This window comes from Chelonoidis abingdonii, chromosome 20 (genome assembly GCF_003597395.2).
Source record: "Chelonoidis abingdonii isolate Lonesome George chromosome 20, CheloAbing_2.0, whole genome shotgun sequence".
NCBI lineage: Eukaryota > Metazoa > Chordata > Testudines > Testudinidae > Chelonoidis > Chelonoidis abingdonii.
In genome coordinates, this window is record NC_133788.1 from 11,037,958 (window position 1) to 11,065,413 (window position 27,456).

The 27,456-nt window shown below is 39.8% G+C and overlaps 1 protein-coding gene across 1 annotated transcript in view; it reads left to right on the forward strand.

The window, feature by feature from the left end:
• GALNT17 (polypeptide N-acetylgalactosaminyltransferase 17) overlaps positions 1-27,456 on the forward strand; it is a 286,464-nt gene that overhangs the window by 61,209 nt on the left and 197,799 nt on the right. Inside the window, exon 2 of the mRNA XM_075073937.1 lies at positions 7,684-7,867. Within this exon, the coding sequence (XP_074930038.1) occupies positions 7,684-7,867 (184 nt within the window). The remainder of the gene's footprint in view (positions 1-7,683; positions 7,868-27,456) is intronic.

Sequence of the window (27,456 nt, forward strand, 5' to 3'; positions counted from 1 at the left end):
TTTCTTCCAACATCTTCTCAGCCACCCTCTCAGTAACCTTCCCATTCCTCATGCCTGTCCTAATGTTTTCCTTGATTCTTACTCTCCAACCTCTGCAGGAGAGACTCTTGGAGTCACCTTCTGCCCTCTGGATCCAGCCTGCCAAGCAGACTGTATTCCATCCAGATCCAATACATTTACTCGGTGTCTGAGCTGGCAGGGTTTGGGAGCATTGTCCTGATAACTCTTTCACACACTGAAGAGTAGGCTAGAAGGGAAGAGTTGCAAAAGGTGCATGTTACATCTCTCAACAGCAACAATTGTGAGCAGGATTATTATTTTTATTATGGTAATGTCTGGGGACCCCAATCATAGATCAGCCGTCCACTGTTCTTTATACTGTACAAACAAATGACTAGCGCTCTCTGGGAACCAGGATTCACTGGAATTTCTGCCATTTCAGGGGAAAAAAATTATTCCGACTTGGAATGAAACATTGAATTTCAAAATTTCCCAAGACACACCATTTTTGAAAACATTTCATTTTGGGTGAGTCACCCCATTTTTTATTATATTTTATATCATTTTATTTGTAATTATTTTGTGACAGAAAACATAAACATTAAAATATAAACAGACATCTAAAATAAGAAATAATAAATATAAACTAATAAAATATAAACTAATAAAGTAAAAATACAAAATAATGCAATAATAAAAATAAATTGTAAAATAAAGTCATTTTGAAAAGGAAAATCAAAACGTACCATTCTGAAAAGGTCAGAACAGATAGGATTGAAACGGAACTGTTTGACCTTATCAAAATGATTCATTTCCATTTTTTTCCTAAATAAAATTTCATCAAAGTTGACATGATCCCATAGAATCTTTCAGTTTGGACTAATCATTATTTTCTGATGGAAGAACATTCAGTGGAAATTTTTCAACCAGCCCTATGCACAACGCAAGATGGAGTCCCTGTCCAAAATTGCTTACAAAGAGCAGACAGAGCTCAGGAACAAGGCAGATAGGAAAAAGTTAGCAAGAGCAAAATAGTGAATGTAGCTGGCCAGAACCTCAACTAAATGGAGCTATGCCAACTGATACCTTCTAAGGATCTATCCCAGTACTTGTACTAGAGGAAGTCTACGAGTTGTAGGCAAATCTGGACATCTGCACATGGATCAGGTAGATATGTTTCTGTCAGGCATTAACATGCAGTTGTGTCAAAAAGTTGGATTTACTGACCGTGAAGGCAATTTTGTGCCATTAGAAATGACAGTGCAACACTGGCGCCCGTATTTAATTTCTCTGTTATTGCTTTCAGTTTTTAATATGAGGCAGTGTGGTGTAGATTTTTCCTACTATCAACACAGATATAACTATTTTCCCCCCTTTTGACACCAGTCCATGTATGGTAGTTTGTTAGATTGGCTTAGACATCTGATATAAATTCATTCCTGTAGAAGGGGGGAAAATTGGTTGTGCCTATATCCTACTAAGAATGAATATCTGCGGGTTGGTCTTAGGCAGAGGCTGACTAAGGTGAACTTCCTCGGTTTGCATTTGGATGCCTTGCATTTTATGTCAGCAAAATCCATACAGTTCTTGGCTGTGTTTTTGATGCTCAGTTTCCTTTCAGTTGAGCATTTCATGCCACTACTTGATCAGCTTTTTTTTCTTTTTTTAAATGAATAACACTTAAGTAATATTGCCAGGTTAATACAGTCATCATAAATAGGCTGGATTGCTGAAATATGTTCTTTCTCTTGACCTTCCTGCAAATGCACTTTCTGAATCATACGGATCCAAACACAGTATCGAGGTGCCTGGAACAGACAGTCATCTGATCATACAGTATGGGTCACTCCGTTACTTGTCAGTGGCCTCAGAATATCAGTGCATGCACTCTAAAATGTAGATCCTTTCTTTCAAATCATATATCTTGTACCTTCTGATTTAATACGACTTATTACAGCGTATGTCGTCCCCTTGAGCTTTGCAAACTATAGACCATCTACAAGAATCACCACTGGTATCTAGGCACTTTGGAATGGATTATAACAGCTATTCAATCACCCAGTAATGGTACACGAGAAATTAGGAAGAGCAAAGGAATACTATATTCATTTGAAACTATATGGAAATTTTAGGGTGGCGGTATGTAATTTATTCAAAATTAGGCTGGGACAAATGTCCTCTTGGGGGAAAAAAAGAAACATGCATCTTTAATGACCAGAAGTGATCAGTGTGACGTTTCTACCATGCATTTAAAAGATTGCACCTCCAGAAGCACATTACCTGCTGGAGGCAATTGTTTCAGTACAAGCTTGGAAAGAAGAGGGTCGTAATTAAATTACTAGCACCACTTCATACAGTGTCTTCGGGTTTCCTTGATGGTTTCCCATCAAAGTATTGTCTAGTCTCCCTGCTTAGTTTATGAGACCCATTGAGATCTTAGCTCCAGGGCATGGCTGCAGCTCTTTTCGTGTTCTCTATTCCAGCCGGGTCTCTTAGGTCTTCCAACTCTGAGTTGCTTTCTGTTGCTAAATCCTGCTTTTATTCTGCTAATAACAAGACCAGGGTATGAACCAAAATCCTGGGTGCTAACAGTCTGACTTTGGAGAAGTTTGGAACTGATCCAAACTTTTCAGCTGGTCCTGAGCTGTACAACTGTGTGAAGTGAATTCGAACAGTCTTGACCTTTTAGAGAAACTCAGTTTTTAATTTGGAGCCGACGATTATGGCTTGGGACAATCTTTGCCAGTAAATGATCATTTGCACCCTTAGGCCCTTTCTGTTGTAAACTCCCTGTACTTCTAAATGAAGGAAGTTTACTCCCTAAATATTTATACAAGCCAGATTAATGTTTGCTTTCAGTTGTGCTGAAGTATAGCAAAATATTTTCCTGGTTGCACTGTGCATGGACTCTCTCTTTGATTGGGTGCTTTATAAATGAAGATTGTGTGTCACATTATATTGTATTTTATTATCTGAGAAAGCTACCGTCTCGTTATCAAATATATTGCTAGTTTAAGAGAAGAAGATTATAGTTACTGTAACGATGTTAGTGTAGGAATAATTTTGCTATAGAAATTAAATTTTTATACCATGATGAAGAAAACCAACACTTTGTGAGTCCTTGGAGAGTTGGATTTCTGGCTTTCAGCAGGAGTGACTCAGATATTTAGCGTTGTAGGAATAGACTCTTACTTATTGCAGCTGGGTGCTCCTTTGCCCCAAAATTCAAATAAATCTGGGAGACTCTGAGTAAAATACCCTTTCTGACGTGGTATTTGGGAGAATGTAATTTAATGGTGGGTGTAGCTCAGAAATGTTCAGAGACCCAGTCCAGATCAATACCTGACCTTTATCCAAACTATCTGAATCTCTTGAGTTTGTAAAATTATGCAGAGAATCACCTAATGTCAGGCTTTTTTGATGAGATTAATGGTGTTTATCACTTCTAGACAGGATGGAACCAAAGCAACAAAGCACCTTTCTGGCAGCAGTTTGGCAGTTATGTTTCTGTGCCTGGCCAGAATAATAAAGATTTGGTTTGCATGTTGGGAAAGGTTCATGTCTGTTCTATTTTTATCAGAATCAATTCACTCTTCCCTGCTTCTAAATCACCAGAAGCATCTAATGATTCATTATCTGTCAGCAGCATGGACCTGGAAGGGGAGATCACTCACTCTATGAGACCCAGACCTAGGGTCCCTAGAAGCAGCGAAAGACAAACAGAGAATTAAAAATATATTTACTGTCTATAAAGGCCTTAAGCACGTTTTACTTTAAGCATGCAACTAATCCCATTGAACTCAATGGTACCACTCTTTCTTAAAGCTACAGACATGTTGTATGGGCCATACTATCAGAGCGGATATCAGCAGTGATGCGGAAGCCGCAGTCCCATTGGTATAAATGAGAGGAGGGTGCTGGCAGAGTGTTCTCTTTGATGGCCTTGTATCTTTGGAAATAACTCTCCCTGTGGTCCAAAATAGCCCAAATCTGACGATCTTCAGCACACTATTATTTTTTCTTTGTGTTGCAGTTACACCTAGAATTTCCTGTCACAAACCAGAGCCCTGCTGTGCTAGGTGCTGTACAAAACACAGAACAAAATGATAGTTCTTGCCCCCAGACAGTTTATAATCAAAGAACAACATGACAAAAAATAGGCGGGGGGAGCACAAGCAAACAATGAGGCACAACCAAAATGGTATGTGAATGTCATGTTTGTAAAACTCATCTTTTCCCAGGCATTTGAAAATGGAGTGGTTGGGAGGAGGAATTATAAGCTTGGTGAATTGTTTGAGGAGGAGTTGAGTTTTTAAGTTATTTGGTTTCAGTGGAGTTGTTAGCTGAAATTGTACTGCTGCACTTAAGCTGTATTTTTAAGTTACCTCAAGGGTGCCTAAAGCACATGAGGAGGAGTCCTTTTTACCTACATAAAATAAGATGAAAAAAAGCCTTAAGTGATTTGCTGGATCAGGGTCCCTATCTGACTATTTCTCTTCAATCTCATTTCTTTGGAGAGTTCTTTTCAACCAGTTGGAAACAAATGTTGTCTCTTTCATTTTCCTGTTGGACTTGGGCTGTTAACATCCTCACCAAACATTTCTTGATCCTCAGTTCCAAGCACCTTAGAACAAAGTATCAGAAGGGTAGCCGTGTTAGTCTGGATCTATAAAAAGCTACAAAGAGTCCTGTGGCATCTTATAGACTAACAGACTTATTGGTCTGACGAAGTGGGTGTTCACCCACGAAAGCTCATGCTCCAATACCTCTGTTAGTCTATAAGGAGCCACAGGACTCTTTGTCGCTTTTTAAAGCAAAGTGATGCTTTAGCTGCATTGATGAACATTTCTGACAGCCTAAGCTGGGGGAGGTGGCATGAGACTATCCCTGAGTACAATGGATAGACCCTAGTTGTCACATCACACCAGGGGATTTTCATTTTTTGTGACTACCCCTTTAGGTGCCTTTGATATACCAGACAGGACAGCACCGAAAGAGGATATTTGCTCATTGTAGATCCCTTGGCTAGTGTGTGCAGAATGATTGAATGACATATTTAATTCATTTCACTGTTTAAATGGTTTGACGTCGGTTCATCAGCTTTCGCTGTAACACCATGAGCCGATGGAGGAGTATCGCAGAAAGATGTATATCTGGAAATTAGCTTCAGTGACTATTTAGTTGGTTGATATGAATCAACACTTGTGTGTCTTTCTATCATGACTAATCTCAAAATAAAATAGTTAATGACATGATCTTTTTCATTCAAAGATGATGAGTTCGAGGTCAGTTCTTGCTATTTACTCAGTGGCGCTTCCTCCGTTGACAGTGAGGCTGCATGTTCACAAGACACCGAACCTTGACTACACGAGGGTTCTTTAGCAAAGATGCTCCACTATTGCTCGTACTGATACAGATCCACCACTGTTAGTGATGGTGGACACCTCCTGTGGCTGCCGAGATTTTTAACACCATGTCATTTAGACCTGCTCTGAGCTTGGTGAAACAGGGTATTAAAAATTCTGACAACCATTCCATACTAGTGAGTTATTCTGGGGCTAGCAGCTCTAGGGAGCTTTTACTTAAAAAAAACCAAACCCTAATGTAGATAAGGCTCTAAACCCTGTCAACATGTAGCCTCAGGGTCATCTAAGGGGTCTCTAAAGAGGAAGAAAAAACCATTAGCTCAGCACTTTTGCATGGAGAGCTCATAATTCTATTAAGTGCTTCTGAAACCTATTTTTTAAAAAAACGGTAAATGTTGTAAGGGAGGAACACAGTTGTAAATTAAGTAAATAAATAACTAAAACCCAGGAATGTTAAGGGGTCAGAGCTTTAAAAGCTAACCGGCAGGAGCTTAAGCCACCTATATGTGACTGCATGGAAGACGTTCTGGGAACATTTCATAACTCTGTGCTATATTCTTACCAGCCAAGAAATAGCACTGGTAGAGAGTAGGATAATTTCACTCATCACAGAGTTTTCTTGGTAAAGATATTTCATATACAGGGTAAAGAATGAATTAAAATTATGGGTCCAAATCTGAAGTAAATCTATCCATCAGGGAGTTACTTTTAACTTTCACTCATGTTAGTGAGATCAGAATATGGTCCAGGCTGTCCTAAAAACCAAGTGTGAGACGTGGTTCTATAGTGTTGCTAACCCTGGGTATTATGAGTCAGCCCCCAAAAATCTCAAGTAGCTTAAAAATCATGAGGGTTTTTTTAAAAAATAATAAATTTTTCATTTTGCTTTCCGTTTTTTGAGATTTTCACATAGTTGCATGGCTCCAGCTCTTAAATATCATGAGATTCATGATAAAATCTGGAGAGTTGGCAAGATAGAGATCCCTTGTCAGAAGCTGTGATAATAATAACACCTCCTGTCAGAGGATTTCATGGTGATTTATGCTCACAAATGATTTTCGTTAAGCCTGGCAACAACCGTTTAAGGTTGAGAAGTATTTAAAATTCCTATCTTGAAAAGGAGGAAGCTAAGGCATAAAGAGGCTACATCATCTGCCCAAGGTTATACATGATGTCCATGGCAAATTTGGGAGTAGAACTCTGATCTCTGAATTCTGACTACTGTGCTTTAGTTACAAGACCATCTTCTCTTGTCTTAAGCATTAGCGGGGTGATGGAGAGCCTTGCTTTGCGAATCAGAGCTCTCGGAAATAAAAATGAAGAAGGAAACAGCAAGGTTTAAAAAAAAATCATCCATCAAACTTCTTAGCATCAGCCAAAGAGAAAGGTCTGAATCTCCACTAGTGAAAAAATGTTAAAATGCCAGGCACTATATATCACTAGCGAAACAAGTCTTAACTTGGCTTCCCACAGCCTCCCCTATCATTATTATTATTATTTTCCTTGATTCATTCTTGAACCTTGTTTAATTCCTACAGCTACACAGATATGAATGAATAAATCCTTTTGATAAAGGCCTAAGAATGTTGTTGCACTTTAAGAGAGCTAGGAGGGAAAATTGTTTTTAAATCAGCAACATTTGTATGCTATTCACTGTTCATACTTAGTAAAAAATTTATGCACTTGGCAGTTACCCAACTTGTTTCTATTCTTATTCTGTGTTCGGCCCATTCTCCTCCTGGGGACATCTAACCTTATATGTAATTACCCTACTGAGAAAGGGAAGTAGGTATAAATAACCATAACTTCCCTAACAACTAAATAGAGTTTGCAGTATGTACAGTTCTCCAGGAGGCATCATCATGTTGGCTTCTGAGGGGGAACTTTTTTCCAGGACTGCATTTTGGTTAACTGATGAGGTATATCAGTGCAGATGATGAATTTCTCAACTCCCCTTCCTGCACGGTTGAGAAGCATATACTGAACATGCAGTAGTGATGGACACTAAAATAGTAGATAAACAAACAGACAGACACGTAACAGTATATCCTTTGTGAAAATGTACGATCTCTCCAAACAAATGGGATTGTGAAAAGGAGTATGACAGACTATGAATGTATAACTTTAGTCCTTAATTAAAGTACCCTTCATCTGATTTGGTGGTCTGTACAGACGTTTACTTATTGCTGGGAGAAACGTGTAATTATTTGGCTGCAGCTACTAGGAAGAGCATCTACCTACCCACCCATGGAAGGGCGGTTGTGGTGATTTGATATATAAGCACTCTACAACAATCATCTTTTTTTTCTTTCCCAAGGTTTGTCTAAGTCCCTTGGTCTCATTGAAGGCTACGGTGGGCGTGGTAAAGGTGGGCTTCCTGCTACCCTCTCCCCAGCGGAGGAAGAGAAAGCTAAGGGGCCACACGAGAAATATGGCTATAATTCCTACCTCAGTGAGAAAATTTCACTGGATCGTTCCATACCTGATTATCGTCCAACCAAGTAAGTATCTTTTATTATCAACATCTCAGAACCACCAGTGTGAACAATAAGCCAGCAGTGTTGATTTCCTCCGCAGAATCATAGAATGATAGGACTGGAATGGACGTCGAGAGGTCGTCTAGTCCCGTCCCCTGCATTCAAGGCAGGACTAAATATTATCTAGGCCATTTCTGACAGGTGTTTGCTCTTAAAAATCTCCAGTGATGGAGATTCCACAACTTCCACAGGCAATTTATTCCAGGGCTTAACCACCCTGACAGTTCGGAAGTTTTTCCTGATGTCCAGCCTAAACCTCCCTTGCTGCAGTTTAAGCCCATTGCTTCTTGTCCTATCCTCAGAGGTTAAGAAGAACAATTTTTCTCCCTCCTCCTTGTGACACCCTTTTAGATACTTGAAAACTGCTATCATGTCCCCTCTCAGTCTTCTCTTTTCCAGACTAAACACATCCAATTTTTTCAATCTTCCCTCATAGCTCATGTTTTCTAGACCTTTAATCATTTTTGTTGCTCTTCTCTGAACTTTCTCCAATTTGTCCACACCCTTCCTGAAATGTGGAACCCAGGACTGGACACAATACTCCAGTTGAGGCCTAATCAGCGCAGAGTAGAGTGGAAGAATTACTTCTCCTGTCTTGCTTACAATGCTCCTGCTAATGCATCCCAGAAGGATCTTGATTGCTTATTTGCTCCATTATCTTTCTGGGTACATAAGTTAAGCTGACTGGTCTGTAATTCCCTGGGTTGTCCTTATTTCCCTTTTATTAGATTGGCACTATAGTTGCCCTTTTCCGGTCTTCTGGAATCTCCCCGGTCTTTTGTGACTTTTCAAAGATAATCGCTAATGGCTCAGATATCTCCTAAGTCAGCTCCTTCAGTATTCTAGGATGCATTTCATCAGGCCCTGGTGACTTTAAGACATCTAATTTGTCCAAGTAATTTTTAACTTCTTCTTTCCCTGTTTTAGCCTCTTCTGAACCTACCTCATTTTCACTGGCATTCACTATGTTAGACATCACTATGTTAGACATCCAATCACCACCAATCTTCTTGGTGAAAACCGAAACAAAGACATCATTAAGCACCTCTGCCATTTCCACAGTTTCTTTTATTCACCCTGGCATACCTCAATTTATAATGGGCCTACCCTGTCCTTGGTCTTCCTCTTGCTTTTAGTGTATTTGTAGAATGATCCATGATCTCAGTTGATGCTTTCTCCCTTCCTCCTTAACTCAGTCACTAGACAATGTTGTTCAATAGTGAACAATTTAATTGGTTGAGATTAAACCTAAGAGACCGTTTACCACGACAAAACTTAATATATTGCTTGTGAAATTGTGGGTGGTAATGATAGGAGAGGCCAAGATCCACTCCTGGCTGCAGAGCCCTGCCCACTATGGTATCAGACACAGCTTTTCACAGCTGCCTGTTGCTCTTTAGAATTGGGCAAAGAGCTTCTACTTCCTTTCCCTGCCAGCTCCTTAGTCCTGCTAGAGTGCCAGGAATCAACTATTGCTCCTGCACTATGCCTCACTAGCCTTCTAGCTGAGTCGGTCTGATGGGCATCCCTGCAGTGCCAGTCTGCACTGTGCTTTAATCTGCCCAGAGGATTTGCTGTTGTGGGGAAGAGAGGCCCTTCTCTCCCATCACCAAATGGATAGATGAGCCATCTGCCTTTGCTGCACTCCCCAAGCACGCTATCCCAGGGAATGAGAAATTAGTCCCAAGAACTGAACCCAAGGTAGTGCTGTACTGCACATTAAGTTTATGAATGGGATTACTGTCTCTTTGTTCTGTATTTGAACAGAGCCTAGCACAATGGCGTCCTTGTCCATGACAGGGACTCCTTCCTCGGTGCTGCAGTAATACAAATAAATAATAATCTGATGGGGTTGCCTGTGACAGCAGGGGACTGGACTTGATGACCCAGGAGGTCCCTTCCAGTCTTATGTCCCTATGTTCCTATTAAGACGGTCACCAGACACTTAACTTGTAACACTGCCATTTGGCTTTGCATCTGCTATCAGCTGCCTTGCTTACCAACTCAATGCTAGTTGTTCAACCACACAGTTGTAACAGAAGGGAGATATGAGGAGATGCCTAACATAGGGATCTAAAGAGCGATCTTTGCAGGTTAGGTGGATCCAAGTATTATTTATTTTATTTTCAGGTTTAGACTGTGTAGTCAGGATGGGATGTATTAGCAGGAGTGTTGTAAGCAAGGCACAAGAAGTAATTCTTCCACTCTACTCAGGACTGATAAGACCTCATCTGAAGTACCATGTCCAGTTCTGGGCACCACACTTTGGGCAAGACGTGGACAAGTTAGAGAAAATCCAGAGGAGACCAATGATTAAAGGTCTAGAAAATATGACATGAGGAAAGATTGAAATAAAAATGGGTTTGTTTAGTCTGGAGAAGACTGAGGGGGGATATAAGTCTTCAAATATGTAAAAGGTTATTATAAAGAAGAGGGTGCTAAATAGTTCTACTTAACCCCTGAGGACAGGACAAGAAGTAATAGGCTTAAATTGCAGCAAAACAGATTTAGGTTACACACCAAGAAAAACTTCCTAACTGTCAGGGTAGTTGAGCACTGGAATGAACTGGAGGTTTTTAAGAACAATTTAAACAAACACCTGTCAGGGATGGTCGAGATAATACTTAGTTCTGCCTCAGTGCAGGTAACTGGCCTGGATGACCTATTGAGGTCCATTCCAGTCCTATATTTCTATGATTCTATATTAGAGCACAATTAGCTCATGGGGGAATGCTACTTCAGCACAGATGCTTTTAAATGGAGGCTCCAAATGTCTCTGAATGGCGATGTACTCTTTTTTCCAGATGAAGTTTAAGATTATAATGATGAGATATTACATTTACCTGCTAAGCACATAGGGAAGGGTAGACAAATGAGATGCCAATCATTTCGTTAAGAATCTGGGAACAGACATTACTGGAGCTTATTTTTATTAAACTTAATTTTAGATATGTCTTACAGAATGTTCTCTGAAACTGGAAAGCGTCAGTTTGTCTGTGATGTCAGTGAAGGCTCCGATAAAATGTGTCTAGAAAGATTAAGACACAAAAGATATATATCCACATTCCATGTCATTAGGCTAGTGACAAAGATATTACTTGGAATCTGCAGACCACTGATAATCATGCGAAAAGGAGATACGGTTAAATACATACAGCATGCCGGGCAAGGGTTAAGGACTTAATGTCATGACAAGCTGAAGTCCTTTACTTGCCTGCATGCTGAATAAATTTCAGATAGTCACCAGTGGTTTCCAAGTCCCTCAGAACAATGAAAACAGAAATATTTAGGTGATTTTTCAAAGGGACTGAAGCCGAAATCTCCCTTTGTGAAGGCACAATTTGCACTTGTGTATTTACATCAGCAAAATGAACTGCAGATGCACCTCAAAGGGTTTGCATCTCTTGCTACCTGATTTACAAATCGTGCTACACTGAAAACCCCTTGGGGGGGCGCCTTCTCTAACACCTGAATATGAGCTCCTTACACAAACTTTTCCATCCAGAATTCTTACCTCTAGCACAGCTACAGTTAATTTGTGAGTTGAGTTTGGGAATTAATGTTCTTTGAGATATTGGGCGAGGATGGTGGTGGTGGTGAATTCATTGACATTTTTAGCTTATCACAACTCCAGTCTATTCTTCTGCACAAACTTCAGTCACATCTGGTGTGTGTTATTTTGTATTTCCCTCCCACTGAGTTTTTGCGTTCGTTACATACTGTATATGACTGTGGGACTCGGATAATATTTTGGGAGAGGGTTGATATGGGGCATTGTGGGGTACAGTAATTTTGTTTGTCTCTGTGAAGCATTCCATAGTATATTTTGCACTTGGTTCTTTGGGGATTGAGTATCCTGGCATTGTAGGTGAGTGTTTTGTCTGGTTGGGGAGTGGTTATGACTTTGCCAGGGGATTTGGAAATTTTCATTTCCTCCCTTCCCTTCTTATTCCAAGATTTGTTCTCCATTTTCCTAATGCTCTTTTACTGCAGATTTTTATGAAGAGTTTTATAAAAACCATTTAAGTCAAGTGTCCTGGTCTCTGATTAAAATAGATTCAAGTTGAAGGAAATTAGCCTAAATGGATTTAAAATTGCGGCATTAGTAAGGAAAACAGTTTTAAAAAGCCCTGGCTGATAAGCATTATAAAGCAAGTATTAATTTTAAATATAACTTCAAAAATATACTTGGCTCTACTGGAGACTACGTGGCAATTATAATGTCCAGAGACTCAAACTATTCATAGGTGGCAATTTGTGCTACTCAATGGCACTTGTTCTTCCTTTTGTTGTTTTGAGAAAAAGATGAAAAAGGAGTGCATGGCTTTCTCCAGAATAAAAGTAGCTCAGCTCCAGAGCTGAACTGTCCTCGGTTTTAAGAGTTTGGATTCCGGGTTTCACTCTGGATCCCTCTCTGAAGGGAGGGTGATAACAGTATTGGATCACATGAGGTATAAAACTGGCTTTGATGCCATGCAAACATCCTCAAGTTGGCTCTGGCTGTGAAACTTCAATCCTGATCTTTTGCAACACTGTTTCTTCTGATCCCAGTCACCTACTGAGCAAAAGCTGCTGGTCACATCAATAAAGCGTGCTATTATGAAGTGTAAATTACATCCACATAGAGGATAACAGCCTACTACTTCTGTCAGCTAATGAGGCCTTAGGCTTGAGTGGTTCAGAGAGTCTGTATTTTAGAGCTGAAGGTCTGAGGTTCAAATTCTGATACTGATGTGGATTGGTACATCAAGTAACAGCATGGTTTTGAATTGCACGCAAGTGAGTCTTGGATAAAGCCATTCAACTCCATTTATACCTTTGACCTAAGATGAGATTGACTTCTAGCCTCATATTCCATCTGGAAAAGAGTCTTTTCCATTAGATCAGAAGTGTTCAAAGTGCTACCCAGAGGCTCCATGTGACCCACAATGCCCTGAAATACAGGCCAGTTTTACACTCTCGTCATATGTTCTAGCATGTAACTGGTGCTGAAGGAAAAAGCTGATTGTTTGCAGGTTTTATTGCTGATAAATGCAAATAAGATGTAGCCCTGGGGCTCCTGGTGGATTGTCACTGTGGTGCATTGTGGTACTAAATTTGTGCACTTCTGCTTTTAGCAGTGATGCTGTGATGCATGAACACTCTGATTTAAGAGAACACAACACCCTCCTAAATTTACTGGAAAGTTAGAATTGCTAGACTGGATCAGACCAATGGCCCATGTAGACCAGTATCTTGTCTCTGAAAGTGGCCAGCAGCAGATTCTTCAGAGAAAGGTTCAAGAAACCATACAATAGACAGTTGTGAAACCATCTGCCCATCGAGTATAGTTCTTCCTCACTGCTGTTAGTGAATGCCCTAAACCATATAGGTTTATATCCCTAATTTATATATATTTTTTTATCCCGCCTAATATAACTATGTGGAGTTCTCATTATCTAGATAAATGTCTAATACCTTTTTGATTCCTAATTAATTCTGGTTCAGTGGTATTTTGGCAAGGGAATTAAGACTAGATTTAAGAAAAACAGTACCCACAAGTGTTGTATCTGCCCAGAACTGTGACAAGTTGGGTGAAGGTGAAGTACTCCTGTTGTACAGGGTCTCCGAACATATGTTGTTAGCACGACGACACTGTTAAAGCCAACAGAATATGTTAAAGTGAAGGGGAAAAATCCATAGGTAAGGAAGGAGAAAAAAGCATATAGCTTGTTTTTTTTAATAATTCTGAGTATTTCCTCTTTAATGGAACACTCTGCTCCACTGGTGAGCTGCCATGTGGTCCTTGCAGGGGATAGGTAAGGCATGGTACAGATAGACTTGTGTCTTTTCCCATATGCAGCTGTTGAAGCTTGTATGGGGTAGAATGGAATGAGCAGGAGAAGTGGATCATCATCCACAGTTATTTTCTAAGAAATGTCCAATGACATATCAGTGGCACTAATTATTGTAATCATTCCAAGTAACGGGTTCAGGGTATGAGTCACAGCCATTACCCTCAGTTCTCCCCCTGATTCTGAGTCACCAACACGGTTCATTTCTGTAGCTGCCTTTCCTGATAGTCTGTGAATAATGGGCTCTTTGCCATTATTTGACGTCATACACTTTTATTCCTGTGGGCTTTGCTGCAGCTCTTGGTCTCCAGGCATTTCTCCAAGTGGAAGATGGAAGAAGACACAGAGAGTTTAAGAGGTTAAGGGAAACTTTTTTCTTCAAACTGGCATCCTGGTGAAGGTGAAGCATGTTGCAGTAGGTGTTTTTGCTCTAGCTGCAACTTGAATGCAGATGTTACAAGATTGGTTCTGTGTGCTAGGTATACCAGTGTGTGAATGCATTGCCATTCTCAAGCAACCTGTCGCCTCAGTTTCCCCCTTCAAGGGGCTTCTTAAATAAACACCACACAGGCTTTTTATCTTTCTCCCCAGATCTCACTTATTGACACAAAAGAGAAAACAAAACTCTTCTCTCTCAGTTGAACTTCTGAAACTCTTCCCTGCCTTGGCAGGCCGCTCTCAGCTCTACCGGGCTAGAATCTATTTTTATTCCTGTGGTGTCTTGCTCTCTTTTTTCTTACAAAATAAAGTCTCCTCAAGCCTATGTACTTACTCTCTTAGCAGGGCTCCTCCCAAGCCTTTCCCATCTGTAGTCTTAGTCCCAACTCCTAGGACTGGCTGGAACCTACTCTTTCCTAGCAGCCTCTGATCTCTGTTGGGGTGTTCCTCCTTAGTAATCAGTGTTTGCTCCACCCAGGATTTTATTCCTGAAGAGGCAAGCCACCCTGTTACACAGTATTCATTGTCTGATTGATAGAAAATAAAATCAGGTTTGGATCTGGCTGAGATAGGTAGGATTGAAAACTAGATTCCATGGCAACTGATTTCAGAACATTATGATGAGCTGGTTTTTTAAAAAAGTAAATATAATTTTTCCTGGGCAATTAAAAAATGTCATTTTTTGTTTTTGTTTCTTCAAAATTCCATCAGCAATTCTTGATTCTTGAAAAATTTCAAGTGGCTCTGTAGCTGGTTGAAACCCCCAATGTTTTCAACAATGTTTTGCTCAAAAATCAAATTTTCAATGAAAAATATTGTAGAAAATTTTAAACTAATAAAATTTCAACCAGTTTAATCATCATGCAGTTGTTAATGCAAACTGTTGATAGGCATTAATTTAACTAAGCGTTAGCTATATCTTGACAGGTTCAAGTCCTCAGTAGGATGGCCCTGGAATACCTCTGACATTCACAACTATGGGACCTCAACGTGCCTTGACATCTGCACTGCCCAGGAACCCAGAAATTGTGACCCATGTCGTGTGTGCTGGAGACAGGGCCTTTTAAATCTCTGGAACCTGCTTCCACAGAATCTAAGACATACAACGGAACAGCACTTAAACTGTCCCATGATAGAACCCTAGTACTCCTAAGAGCTGGTTGAGATGTTTAAGTTCAGTTAAGGAGAAAGAGAGACACTTCTGTTTCCTTGCTGTGGGGTTTTAGGCAGACACAAGGATGAGTCTTAGTAAAGAAAACACACTTTGGGTATCCTGAGGAATATATTCCTCGAGGTGTGTTTTGGCTTAGGGTGGGAGCATCAAGCCAACGTAGTTCTGTACTGATGACTAAAATGAATGAATCTGAAGACCTCCACAGGATTCGTAAGTGGTTCAGCGCAGGAACACCCTCCAGCATTTTGGTGGTTTCTGGCTCATACCAGGATGTAACTGTGTTGGGAATTAGGTACATTGGACTCTGGTAAATGGAATTTGAGGCTGACCTTCTGGGCTGTAAGCTTTTTTTTTTTCTCTCCCTGTCAAAATCCTTATGTGTCCAGGTATCTTATTTCTCCTTAAAGTCAGAGGAATACAGGCTCCAAGAGATTGTTGGCAAAGTTCTTTTGCCTGTTACAGCTGCAAGAACACAGGTTCCTGTGGGCAATTTAGTTCTGGTGAATTTAGTTTAAGACCTGCGTTAGGTATAGATCTGGTGTAGCGGGCAGGAGCATTCTTCTCTTAGCAATTTCTTTAATTTGGTTTATGGATGGAATGTTTCTTCACTTGTATATTTGTGGCATTGCGTCGAGTACTTATGAAACATCAGCTGGCCCCAGGCTGGATCAAACCTGAGACCTCTGGAGCTAAATGCATGAGGTTCTACTATGGGTCTTAGCTAAGGCTGTAGCAGACTCATTAATCGGTCTCGGTACCACTAGATGAGATGGAGCACCACACGCAGGAGGTGTGCGGGTTACATTTAATCAAGTCCTGCCCATGTGTCACAGCTCCTTATGTTTAGCTAGCGTTCATGAGATGAGGCTGAGGGGGAAGAGAGCACATTTTTTACCTTTACTTCATTTAAAATTGCAAGAATGACATTTGCCAGGGAATGGAGCTTCAAGGCCTTTTCATTGCAATCTTTGTTGTTCATTGCAAACAATAGAAAGAACTCTCTTGACCTCTATCTCGTTCTCGCATTGTATTATGATAACTCTTATGAAGGTTTTGTGCTACTCTACATGCATATAGCAGCAAGCAAAAGCATTGCAAGGCACAGTAATTTTTCTCCTGCAGTCAAATGCAATAAAAAATTTTTTTTGCAAGGAGGGCAGGAAAGCCTAACCAGGGAGAAGACACCACAGCATTTACAGGATGTAAAAGCCCTTTTAATTTTCATCTGGAGCTGTGCAAAACAGGACCTCTGCATTTTCAAGCATCATACACTCAGTCAGAGCAAAGTAAATAGAAGAACCAAGTTTATAGCTCCCCTGACCCCCTCCAACAGCACTGAGGTAGACTGTGATTTGTTGAAAACTGTGTTAAAATTACAAGCTATTACATTACGTGTAATGGCTTTTCTGGTCCTCATTGTAGGCTGGGAGGTTCTGTAGGGAAGTGTGCGAACTAGGTTTTCAGCAGCCAGTCTGCAAAGAGCCAGCCAAGAGCAAGTTGTGGTGAGTTGTGCATCACTTCCTTACAGAGAAGACTTGTTTTTTCTCTCGATTTTTGTTTGTGCATGTTAGGGTTATGGGTTCTAAGAAATAAAGTAGTGTCACGTCATAACCTTCCAGAAAGAGTATTTTATGTTCTTATCTAACCATCCTGTGGATATGCTATGAACTGAACATAGACAATGGAGGGAACCTTGGAAAGGTCACCCTAAGATCAAACTGTTTCAGCTTTTGCATGTACTTCTTCCAAATATTTCATAGCTGATCTCACTTCAAGGCATTTCTTGGGGACAAACGGTGGAATCAAATACAAAGCTTTGGCAGAAAAGGAGCAGGTTGGGTATTAGCAACTATACGTTAATGTTATCTAAATGGAGATTGCTACTGGAAATATCAGAGTTGTATGAGTAGAGCAGGGGTTCTCAAACTGGGGGTCGGGACCACTCAGGGGATCGCGAGGCTATTACATGGGGGGATCATGAGCTGTCAGCCTCTGCCCCAAACCCTGCTTTGCCTCCAGCATTTATAATGGTGTTAAATATATTAAAAAGTGTTTTAAATTGATAAGGTGGGGGTTCATACTCAGAGGCTTGCTGTGTGACAGGGGTCACCAGTACAAAAGTTTGAGAACCCCTGCAGTAGAGAGAGATTTGCTGCTCCCCAATGTATTCTTTTAGAACTCTGGTGATGCATATAAGGAGGGCCACACATTGCAGACTTCAGTGCAGATCCTTTGCTGGTGTAAATTGGGGTGGGTCTATTGATTTCAGTGGTGCCATATGCCTATTTACACCAGCTGAGGCTGTGACCCTTACTTAGACTCTGAATGCTGACTTAAACACTGAAGGTTTTCCATATTTGTCCCTTCTCTGTGATTGCCAGAGCAGATTTGCTCCTTACCAAATGCTAGTCTCACACACTCAACTTGAGATCTGAAAACCAGTATGGGTGCATCATCGCCTTCTCGTGCATCATCACCAGCAAATAATGCCCTCATTTTCAAATGCAAATGCAACCAGAAATCTGAAAATCAAAATGTGTTCTATCTGCCTCTTAAATAAAGATGCCACAGTTAGACTTTAGCGGCTTCTTTTGTTTATTATGCATAGGGCACAGAAGCGTGCAGCTTTTTCTTAGGTTACCATGTTGGCTCTGCAGCACTGATGCTAATACAATCTTTATATTAAATAAGTAGCAGTATTTTATCTTTGTTCTTAAATGTATCCAAATGTGTGTGCATGTGGAGAAAGTTACTAGATTTTCAATAATTCCCTTTTGAACAATATGTGTACACAAACTCTTTAAAAAATTTGACACTTGTAATTGGTGTTGGTACCACCTGTTTTTCATTTGTAACTTTGGCTGTATACATTAATGTTCGGCGTTAGCTACATGGTCTATACTAGCATAGAGTTCTGACGCCTGATTACTTGAACGTGTATATAACCCCATTTAAAATGAATAAAATTTAAAGATCATCACATAACTAGAGGTTTTTATTTTGGGCTTTATAACACCTTGTAGATAAAAACAAATCCTTAGTTTTAAAATCTGAATATAGCAATGGATAGAGAACAGGTAAAAATAAAATGAGCCTTTTTGTTTGAAATTGGGAGTTCATTGTCCAACTTGTACCATTATTTTTCAACCAGAATTTTATACATATGTGTCCAAAGATACTGTATTTAGCAAATCTGTATGTGCATTGCTGCCAGCTACAGGATGGAATCAGAATTGCTTTAACTATGGGTCTTAAGCCCTCCACTGCTAACAAGTGCTGGAAGGTCTCCTTTAGCTTAGTTGGTAGAAGACTGCTTTTGGAATAAGAACCTCTGGGTTCTGTTTCCATGTCTGTGATGAAATTGTGTATGGTCATGATGTGCAGCATGAGTAATAACTCTGAAAAGTTTTGGGAAGACGTGGATTTTCATTTTCTTAAAAATATGTATACAAACACAGATATACAGATATCTTATGCACAGAAGATATCACTAATGGTCAATTTTCTGATGAGTACTAGTTACTGACAACAACAAACAATGTTTCTTACTTCTTAAACATTTCATAGCAGAATGGTGCCACGAAGGCTTATGTTATCAAAACAAATGTTATTTTTACAAAACATACTATAGAACATTTACTAACAGAGGACCTGATTCAGTTAAATTAAGTGCTTCAGTGTAGTGCTGAATAGGGATAGGATTAGTCATGTGCTTGAAGTTAATCACATGTTGATACACTTGGCTGAATCTGGTCCATGACTGGAAGTTACTGTATTATCATTAACAAATACAACTAAACTATAACTGTGAAAATAAATGAACGTATACTTTGTGATATTTAGTTTTACTTTTCTTAAAATTGTACTTGTTCATTTACTTTCAATTCATAAAATTCAGTGACTGTATTTTTTCCAGTCATTAATATATTTTGGCAAAGTGTGTGTGTGGGGTGGAGGGCGTAATTGTTGTTGGTAACTCCATAATGACTGTGGTGCCTTCATTACTATTTTCTACTTGTTTTGCAATAACATAATTATGGGAACATTTTACAAAAATAATCTTATTTTGTATGTTCTGTTTTTACATATTGCTCAGGAGATCATTTCTCGGAACATAACTGCTCCTATTTAGTAAATAATGTGCACTTTAAAATGTCCCTATAAACTTGTATAGTTAAATTATAATGCATATTTCAGTACTTCCTTATTTTATAATTTGTCACATAACTTAAAAAATATTACTGTGTGCTGCAAATAAAATAGGTGCATTAAAATGCAAATTTCATGGGGAAATCTTTCAAATATATCTTGCTTAAACCTCTAATCTATTTACCTAATTTTTAAACATTTTCCTTATAGCATTTGCTAAAGATCAGAGATACAATATTTGCCTGGATACATGTGTTCTGAATTCTTTAAGCATTCAGCTCTCCGTGTACCATCCTATTTTAAGCCACTTAAGAGTACGTTTGTGTGGAGAAAGAGGTTCTGCTTTTCCCTCTACTTCATAAATTATGTAATTGATTTTCTATTGATAACTCTTTTTACAAGAAGACATGCGACTGAATCAGCAAAATACAAACTAAAATAAGCCTCCACATCAGAGAATGCAACATGATTAGGAAAGTCATCATGAATAGCAGTCTGAAGGTTTTCTTTCTTTTAAGCCTGTTCATAATCTTTGCAGATGAAAATGAGAATCAGTTAATATCCTGAGTAAACCTGATATGTGTACAGAGCAAGTGAATTGAACATTCTTCAGATTGATGGGGTTAATTTATGGAATTAATGCGTATCTATAGTTTAGGGAGAATTCTGCTTAGATTTGAAGACAGCAAACAATAAAGATGCTGTAGTAGTTCATACATGTGCAACAATGTATTACAGGGGGACAATAGTGAGAACTGGATTAGTGAACATAAAACAAGCATGGTCACACATGCAGACATATGCACCTGCATGCAATAAAAGCCCAGTCAACAGGTTAAAAGAAGATTTGAGCATGATTTATAACATGTATTATATTTCGGCTATTGTGCTTTGCAGTCTGATCATGACAAAAACATTCTGCCCAATCAACTCCGCATTGAATGTTGATGTGTAAGAACTCATCTCCCATGGCTTCACGGCTATATGAATAAAACACATATGTCAGTGCAAACAAATTATGTCTATACTGAAAAGGGTCTTCTCCTAATGAAGGGCCCAAACCAAAATAACTGATCCAAACATCTTTGAACTCTGGGGAAGTTGTAATCCAGATTCCTGTACTGTATCTGGTTTGGACACTTCTATATCTTGTGTCCCGGTGGTTGAATACTGTTTGAACTGAAAATCTCCTATATTCAGTAAACTCTTACTGACCTCATTGATCTATGTGTATAGTATGCACTTTGTATTTGGTATGCATCAGATATATACCTAACTATTCATTCTATAGCCAAATAACAAATATGAATCTGTACAGCCACTGATTCAACTGAGAAGAAAACTTGTCTCTACTATGGCTGGTTAGTCCCTCAGTTACAATGGCAACAAATGTGCATGTTTTGTAGTTTTAAAAATGTGTGGGATTTACATAAAAGCCTACTCAGGTTAGGCACCTGGGGCCAGATGTTCTGAAGTATTTATATGCCTGAAGATATGAATAGGTGCCTCGTGGGGCACTTAGAGTGGTACTTAACTCATTTAGGTGCTTTTAAAATCCCTACCAACAGCTCCAAATAACTATTGAAATCTGTACAACCATGCAGTTCTCAGTTCCCTAGCAGCGCTGAGCTAAATTCATCAGTCTAAGTCCTGGTCTATACTGGGGGGTATCGATCTGAGATACGCAACTTCAGCTATGTGAATAGCGTAGCTGAAGTCAAAGTATCTTAGATCGATTTACCTCGAGTCCTCACGGCGTGGGATCGATGTCCGCGACTCCTGTATCGACTCTGCTACCACCGCTTGCTCCGGTGGAGTTCCGACGGGGAGCGCATTCGGGGATCGATATATTGTGTCTAGACAAGATGCGATATACTGATCCCCGAGAAATCGATCGCTACCTGCCGATACGGTGAGTAGTCTGGAAGTACCCTAAACATCCCTGGGAAGTAGGATAGTGTTATCCTCATTTGACACTTACACTGAGTGGGAGCCTTATAATACCTGTCCCCTCCACCCCTATGCCTTGCCTTTTTCCTGGTAGGAAAAAAATAACCAGCCAAATACAACCCGTGAGTAACTTCATTGGGCTAGGGAAAATATTCTGAGTTTACACCTATGTCACTGAGAGCAGACTCTGTCCCAATGGAGTTTTTGCTGGGATGAATTTTACCTGTTATTTTTAGAACAGGAGAATCAGAGGAAGCATATTGTCTGAGAATTTAGAGCAAGGAGATCAGGAGTCAGAACTCTTGAGATCTCGTTCTGACTCTGCCATTAATTAATGGTATGATTTTTAGGGAAGTCACTAGACTGCTCCATTCCTCATTTTGCCCAAATGTAAAAGGGGACAAGGGAATACCTTTTACTAGTTAATTATTAATGAACTAATAACTAACCTTAACTAATGTTTGAAGAGTGTGTGCAGATCCTTGGAAGGTCTGTAGAAGAACAAAGTATTATCGTCACCAACCACAGCATTTCTATTTGGCAGCTGTCATCCCAAAGCAAGCTTACACAGTTACCGGTCTCATTAAACTGTGTGCTTTTGTGATGCAATATGGCAATTCAGTTATGATGAGCTGATAGTGATGTATGAGGTGAGGTGCGAGAAATGGAAATATTGGTGTGAATCGTGTCAAGACTGGCTTCCGAGGTTTGATTCTGTTTTTTAAAGACTTTTTCGATTTCAGATTCCATGAAGCAACAAATTGAAAGCTTGCCAAGGACTGCTCAGCAATGCCACAGTGGTACAGACTCACCAGTTCGATGATAGATATTAAGTGAGTTTATATGAAAATTCTACAGACACTAGTAAAAGGCAAAAATTAATTTCACCAGTCCTAAAATCACCCTCTAGGCAGTCTAATGTGGATCCATTATTAGAGAAAAAAATTATCTATGAACTCAGTTATTTCTTTTAAATTTATCATTTTTATAATACCTATCACAGCAATGGTATCATTCCTCACGCTATTCCAGGCCATGCAGACTTTATAGTCAGCTACTTTATACATTTGTCCTTACTGCATACAGGATAGGTTACAAAATTACATGCCCACTAGGATAAGAAGTTCTTATAATAATGTTATATACAAATAATTGCACTTTAAATTTGACAGGCAAAGATTCCAGCAGTTGTATATTGATCTGCACAGCAAAGAGGCAATGAGCCACTTTTCACTAAACTCCCACCAGTATCAAGTGCTAACCTAGAGTAAATGAACTGGGATTCTCAGGCACCACATTACATTTAAATGACATGATCATCTGATGTGCCCAACAGAGAATGTCAAAGCTTAGATTTGTTCAACTGACACTTCCATAGATCTCAAAGCACTTTAAAGTAAAAGTCTCAGAAAACCCCTTTGTGTTCAGTCAATATTCTTCCCACCTTACTAGTGAGTACACTAATGGAACGCAAGACCTCTAATAAACTGAGCCAGGGAGCGTGTTTGGCAGTTCAGTAGCAAAACCAGGAACAGAATTTGGAAGTACTGGCTCCAAGACTTAAGTGTTCCAGCCCAGTCCTGCAAGGTGCTGAGCGCTTTCATCTTCCAATTAAGTCAAATGGGAACTGAGGGTGCTTAGCTCTCTATAGCATCAAGGCACATTTTTGTAAAGTATTGTACGCAGACCTTCATCAAGACCACTGGCTATTTTAAGTGCTTATTTTCAAAATAGCATGTGTGTGTTCAGCTATTTTCTGATAGAGCATTTTGCATACTTCTTTAAAAAATTCTCTTCTGTAACCCCAGTCTGAGAATTAAAAGTTGTCTAGTGATTTTAGTCTGGACTCCTGGGTTTTGTTCCTCTGTACCAGTGACCTGGGGGTTAACCACTTAATTTTTGTGTGCCACAGTTTAAAGGGCTAATAATGCTAACCTCAGATGGGGGCTTGTGGCACTTAAATAATTAATGTCTTAATTAAAGGGGATGAAGGCTGCGGTTAAACTCTTGAGTGAGACTCTGGGCTTGTCGATATGCCAGGAGCTACAGCAGCGCAGCTGAAGAGCTGTAGCTATCCTACTGTCATGCCAGAGTGTAGACACTTCTTACAGCAATGGTGGAAGGTTTATCTCTGTCATTGCAGGTAATCTAAGATAGAGTGACGGAAGCATTGTTCCATCAACCTTGCTGTGTCTGCACTGCGGCTTAGGTTGACATAGCTGTGGTGTGCAGGGGTGTGAATTTTTCACATCTCTGAGCAACATAGCTATGCCCATCTAAACTTTAAATGTAGACCTGTCCTCAGAAGATGTAAGCTCAATTCCCAGCTCTGCCACAGACTCCCTGTGTGGCCACGGATAAGGCAGTTTGTCTGTATGCCTCAGTTTCCCATGTGAAAAACAGGGAAAATAAATCTTCCCTACTTTATAGGGATGCTGGGAGGATAAATTCATGAATTCCTATGAGGTACTTTGATGTGCTGATGGGGGCCACCTATGGACAGAGATTGCTGAATAGTGAAAGAGACTTTGGCAAAAGTGCAGGTATAATCAATAATACATCTTTTTGCGTAGAGAATGTTCTCTTCCTTCATGCATTTGTTCATGGTCAAGTATAAATCTATATTAAATTATGATAATTTTGGAGAGAATTCCACCGTGAAATCTAGAAAAGTTCTGCAGGGAGTTCTTTATTGCGCTTTACCTTACTCTTGCATTTTAACAACAGATGTCATTGAGAGATGCAAGGCGAGGCATACAAAAATTATGAACTTATGAACCTGAACGCTCTTTATGCCATTGGACCAAGTTTTATAGAAAAACTACAAAATACGCAGCCAAATAGTTCAGCACTTTCCCCAGTTTATGGATGTTCTCAAAGACAACAAGTAACAAATCATTTATTCCAATAATCAAAAGAACATTTGCCCAATTAAATATTCAAATCTTCAAACCTCCCACAAGAAAGGAATGTGAGATATTATCTTTTTTGGACCATCTTCTGTTGGTGAGAGAGACAAGCTTTCAAGCTTACAGAGAGCTGAAGAAGGCCTCTGTGTTGGCAGGAAAGCTTCTCTCTCCCGCCAACAGAAGTTGGTCTAATAAAAGATATTACCTCAGTCTCTCTAAATCCTGGGACCGACATGGCTACAACAAAACTGCATAGAAGAAAGGAATGTCAGTAAAGGATATGCTTTGGATAAGCATGTTAGGATGATTTATTTTGTATGGTGGCCAGCAAAGAAATGTTTAATAACTAGATTTCAATGGCCAGCTGGGTGCTAAACATTTTAGAAAACTGGGCCTCTTGGTTTAGATGCTGAAATGAGTGAGGAGTGCTTTGAAAATCTGGACCCCAGCGACATTTCACTAAGAGAAATTGAAGACAGTCCAATGCGGGATGAATGGTGTACGACTGGCCAGCCAGGCTTTGACACTTCTAAGGATTGCACTGTGTCTAGGGAAAATCTTTCCATCTGCTTGGTGCTGATGAAGCAGCACAAGGAAAAGGAGGACAACAAGGGACAAGCTTTACCAAGGAGGGACCCTTTTTGTAAATAGCCTTTCTCCTCTAAGGAGATCTAGTTGCTAAAGCTGCATGCTTTTCTGTTTCCTGCTCTGAGAATGACTTGCCATCTCTTGGGCAAGTCAGTTAGCCTTGCTGTGCCTCAGTTTCCTCCTCTGTAAAATGGAGGTAATAATTCATGCTTCATTGAGTCTTAAAGTTGCACTTTCTTGTTAGATCCTCAGAATGAATATTCTAATTTACCCAAAGTACCAGTACTCTCAGTATTTAGTATTAGGTAGCAATTATTCTAAGTCATTGTCATGAATGCATGTGCACATCTGGTGAGCTATCATATGATGGACCTTTACCAGCTGATGTGAGGTATCCTCTCCCTTTTTGATTTAATGTTTCCACAGTGTTTTGGAATTTTGGCATCCTAGCTGGTTTTTCTGTTGGACACTGACTCTAGAATGCTTGAATGCTGCTGTTTACCACTGAGTGTAAATGGTTTGCACAATGCTCCCAGTGCTTCAGTAGTCAATGCTTTGCAGATGATTTCTCCTCATGGGCAGGGCTGTGTCCATTTATCTTCCTTTGGAAGGATTGTTAAATTTGCCTATAGCCCCAGAATATGTGAACTGTTGTAAACTTTCCTAATTCTGTTTGCTGGAGTCAGGGATGCTGGCAGCCTGCTGGGTAGGTGGAGAGACGAGGCATGGATGTGTGTTTAAATAAAAAAAGTTTGTATGTACAGTATATACAAAGGTATTAAAATGTCATGGCTTGTATGGGAGTGTGCAGGGATGATGCATGTCTAGTGCCCTATGCTACTATATGGGATAGGAAAATTTGAACCATGAATTTTCTCACCCTTCCCCTTGCTTCCATCTCTTCCTTGCCTCTGTGGTAGAAGATTGGCTGGCTTGTGAGTTACTGAATCAATATGGGGCCATAGGGTGCAGAAATTGCAGTCCCCCAAGTAGTTGGCCTGCTTGGGAATTGTGACACTAGTTCAGGCCAGTATCCTGTCTGCAGTGGAACCCAGTACCAGTTTCTTCATAAGAATGTGCAAACAAAACTCTAGTGGCTAAGTTTGGAATAATTGTAGAAGTATGTCATTAACTTTCACATGTTTAAAATTGGCTTATGCCCTGCAGCATGAGGATTTATATCATTTATAATTAAATGTAACTCTGGATGTTCTTATTAATCCTATAAATGTCTAATCTCTTGACCTCGCTGGTATCTAGTGGCAAGGAGTTCCACATGTTAACGAAGCATTGTTTTAAAAAATATTTCCTTTCACCAGTTTTAAATTTGACTGTCTTTTGGTTTCATTGCTTGAACTTTTGTTTTCTTAATAGTAGGTTGTGTAATTCGGATCAACCAGTCCTTACAATCAAGAGTAGACAGCGACTGAGCCGTAAAAAGGGGTTGGAAAAGCTGTTCAACCAAACTTTGGCCCATATCAAACTTGCCTCCCTAATTACGGAAAGAATTTTTTCTTAAACTCAACGTTTAAAAATGATTTCATAACATGGCAAAAATGTAGTAGAGTTGGGACCAGAGTCTTACATACCATAAACATACCAACATAACTCCCCCCCCTCCTGCTTATGGATTTATATGTGGTGCATTGACAACAACATTCCACATTTGCACTGACATTTCTTAGACTTGCCCTTTGGTTCAGAACTCACTAATGCTGATTAGTCAGTGTTTGAGATGTCAAGAAAATGAGATATGGATGCAGAGTTGGAGATGAGCTTTGCAGAAGGGGTCAGGCTCAAGTGCCTTTCCTATGGTTCCTCTGCAGAGTTGAAGCTTTAGGCCTTTGAGAACTCAGAGTGAAGATGGTGAAATCTTTTGATAGCCTCACTGGTGTTACACCTCAATTTTCTATAGTTGTGGGTATGGATGAGCAAATTGGTCTGGAGAGAGGAAGAACTCATGCAAAATCTTCAACAAACCCAAGTCAGAAACATTGTGGTTTTCTACACGCTCGCAGATGTGATTCCAGAGATTCCAAAAGCTTATTTTGTACTTAAAAGGATCTCTGCGCTTCCTCTTTACAGCAGCAACAGGAAGCCCTATGGTAGGCAGCAGACTCGATCCACGCCTCGCTATTGCTAGGAATGTTGACAAATCCTGTTCTCATAAAATTCCCAGCCCAAATTTCACAGCAAAAAGGTACAGAAAAGAATCCAAACTCCTGGACGCTTAGCAGAACCTATTATTGTATAAATACTCTGATGTTCATCGGAGTCTAATTTTGTGTTCAGTTATCAACATTTTTATTCTGTTTCCTTACAAGGAGTAAATAACGCAAGCAAGGACCTCTCAACATATACCAAGAACACTAGACCCCAGTCTCAACCCCACTTTACATACAAGAATGTGATTTTTTTCATACAAAAAATAGTGTTAGAGTGTTTTTCCCAGGGGTGGGAAGAATCTCTCTCTCTGCTGCCCACTGAGCTGAGCTCCAGCCCACTGCCTAA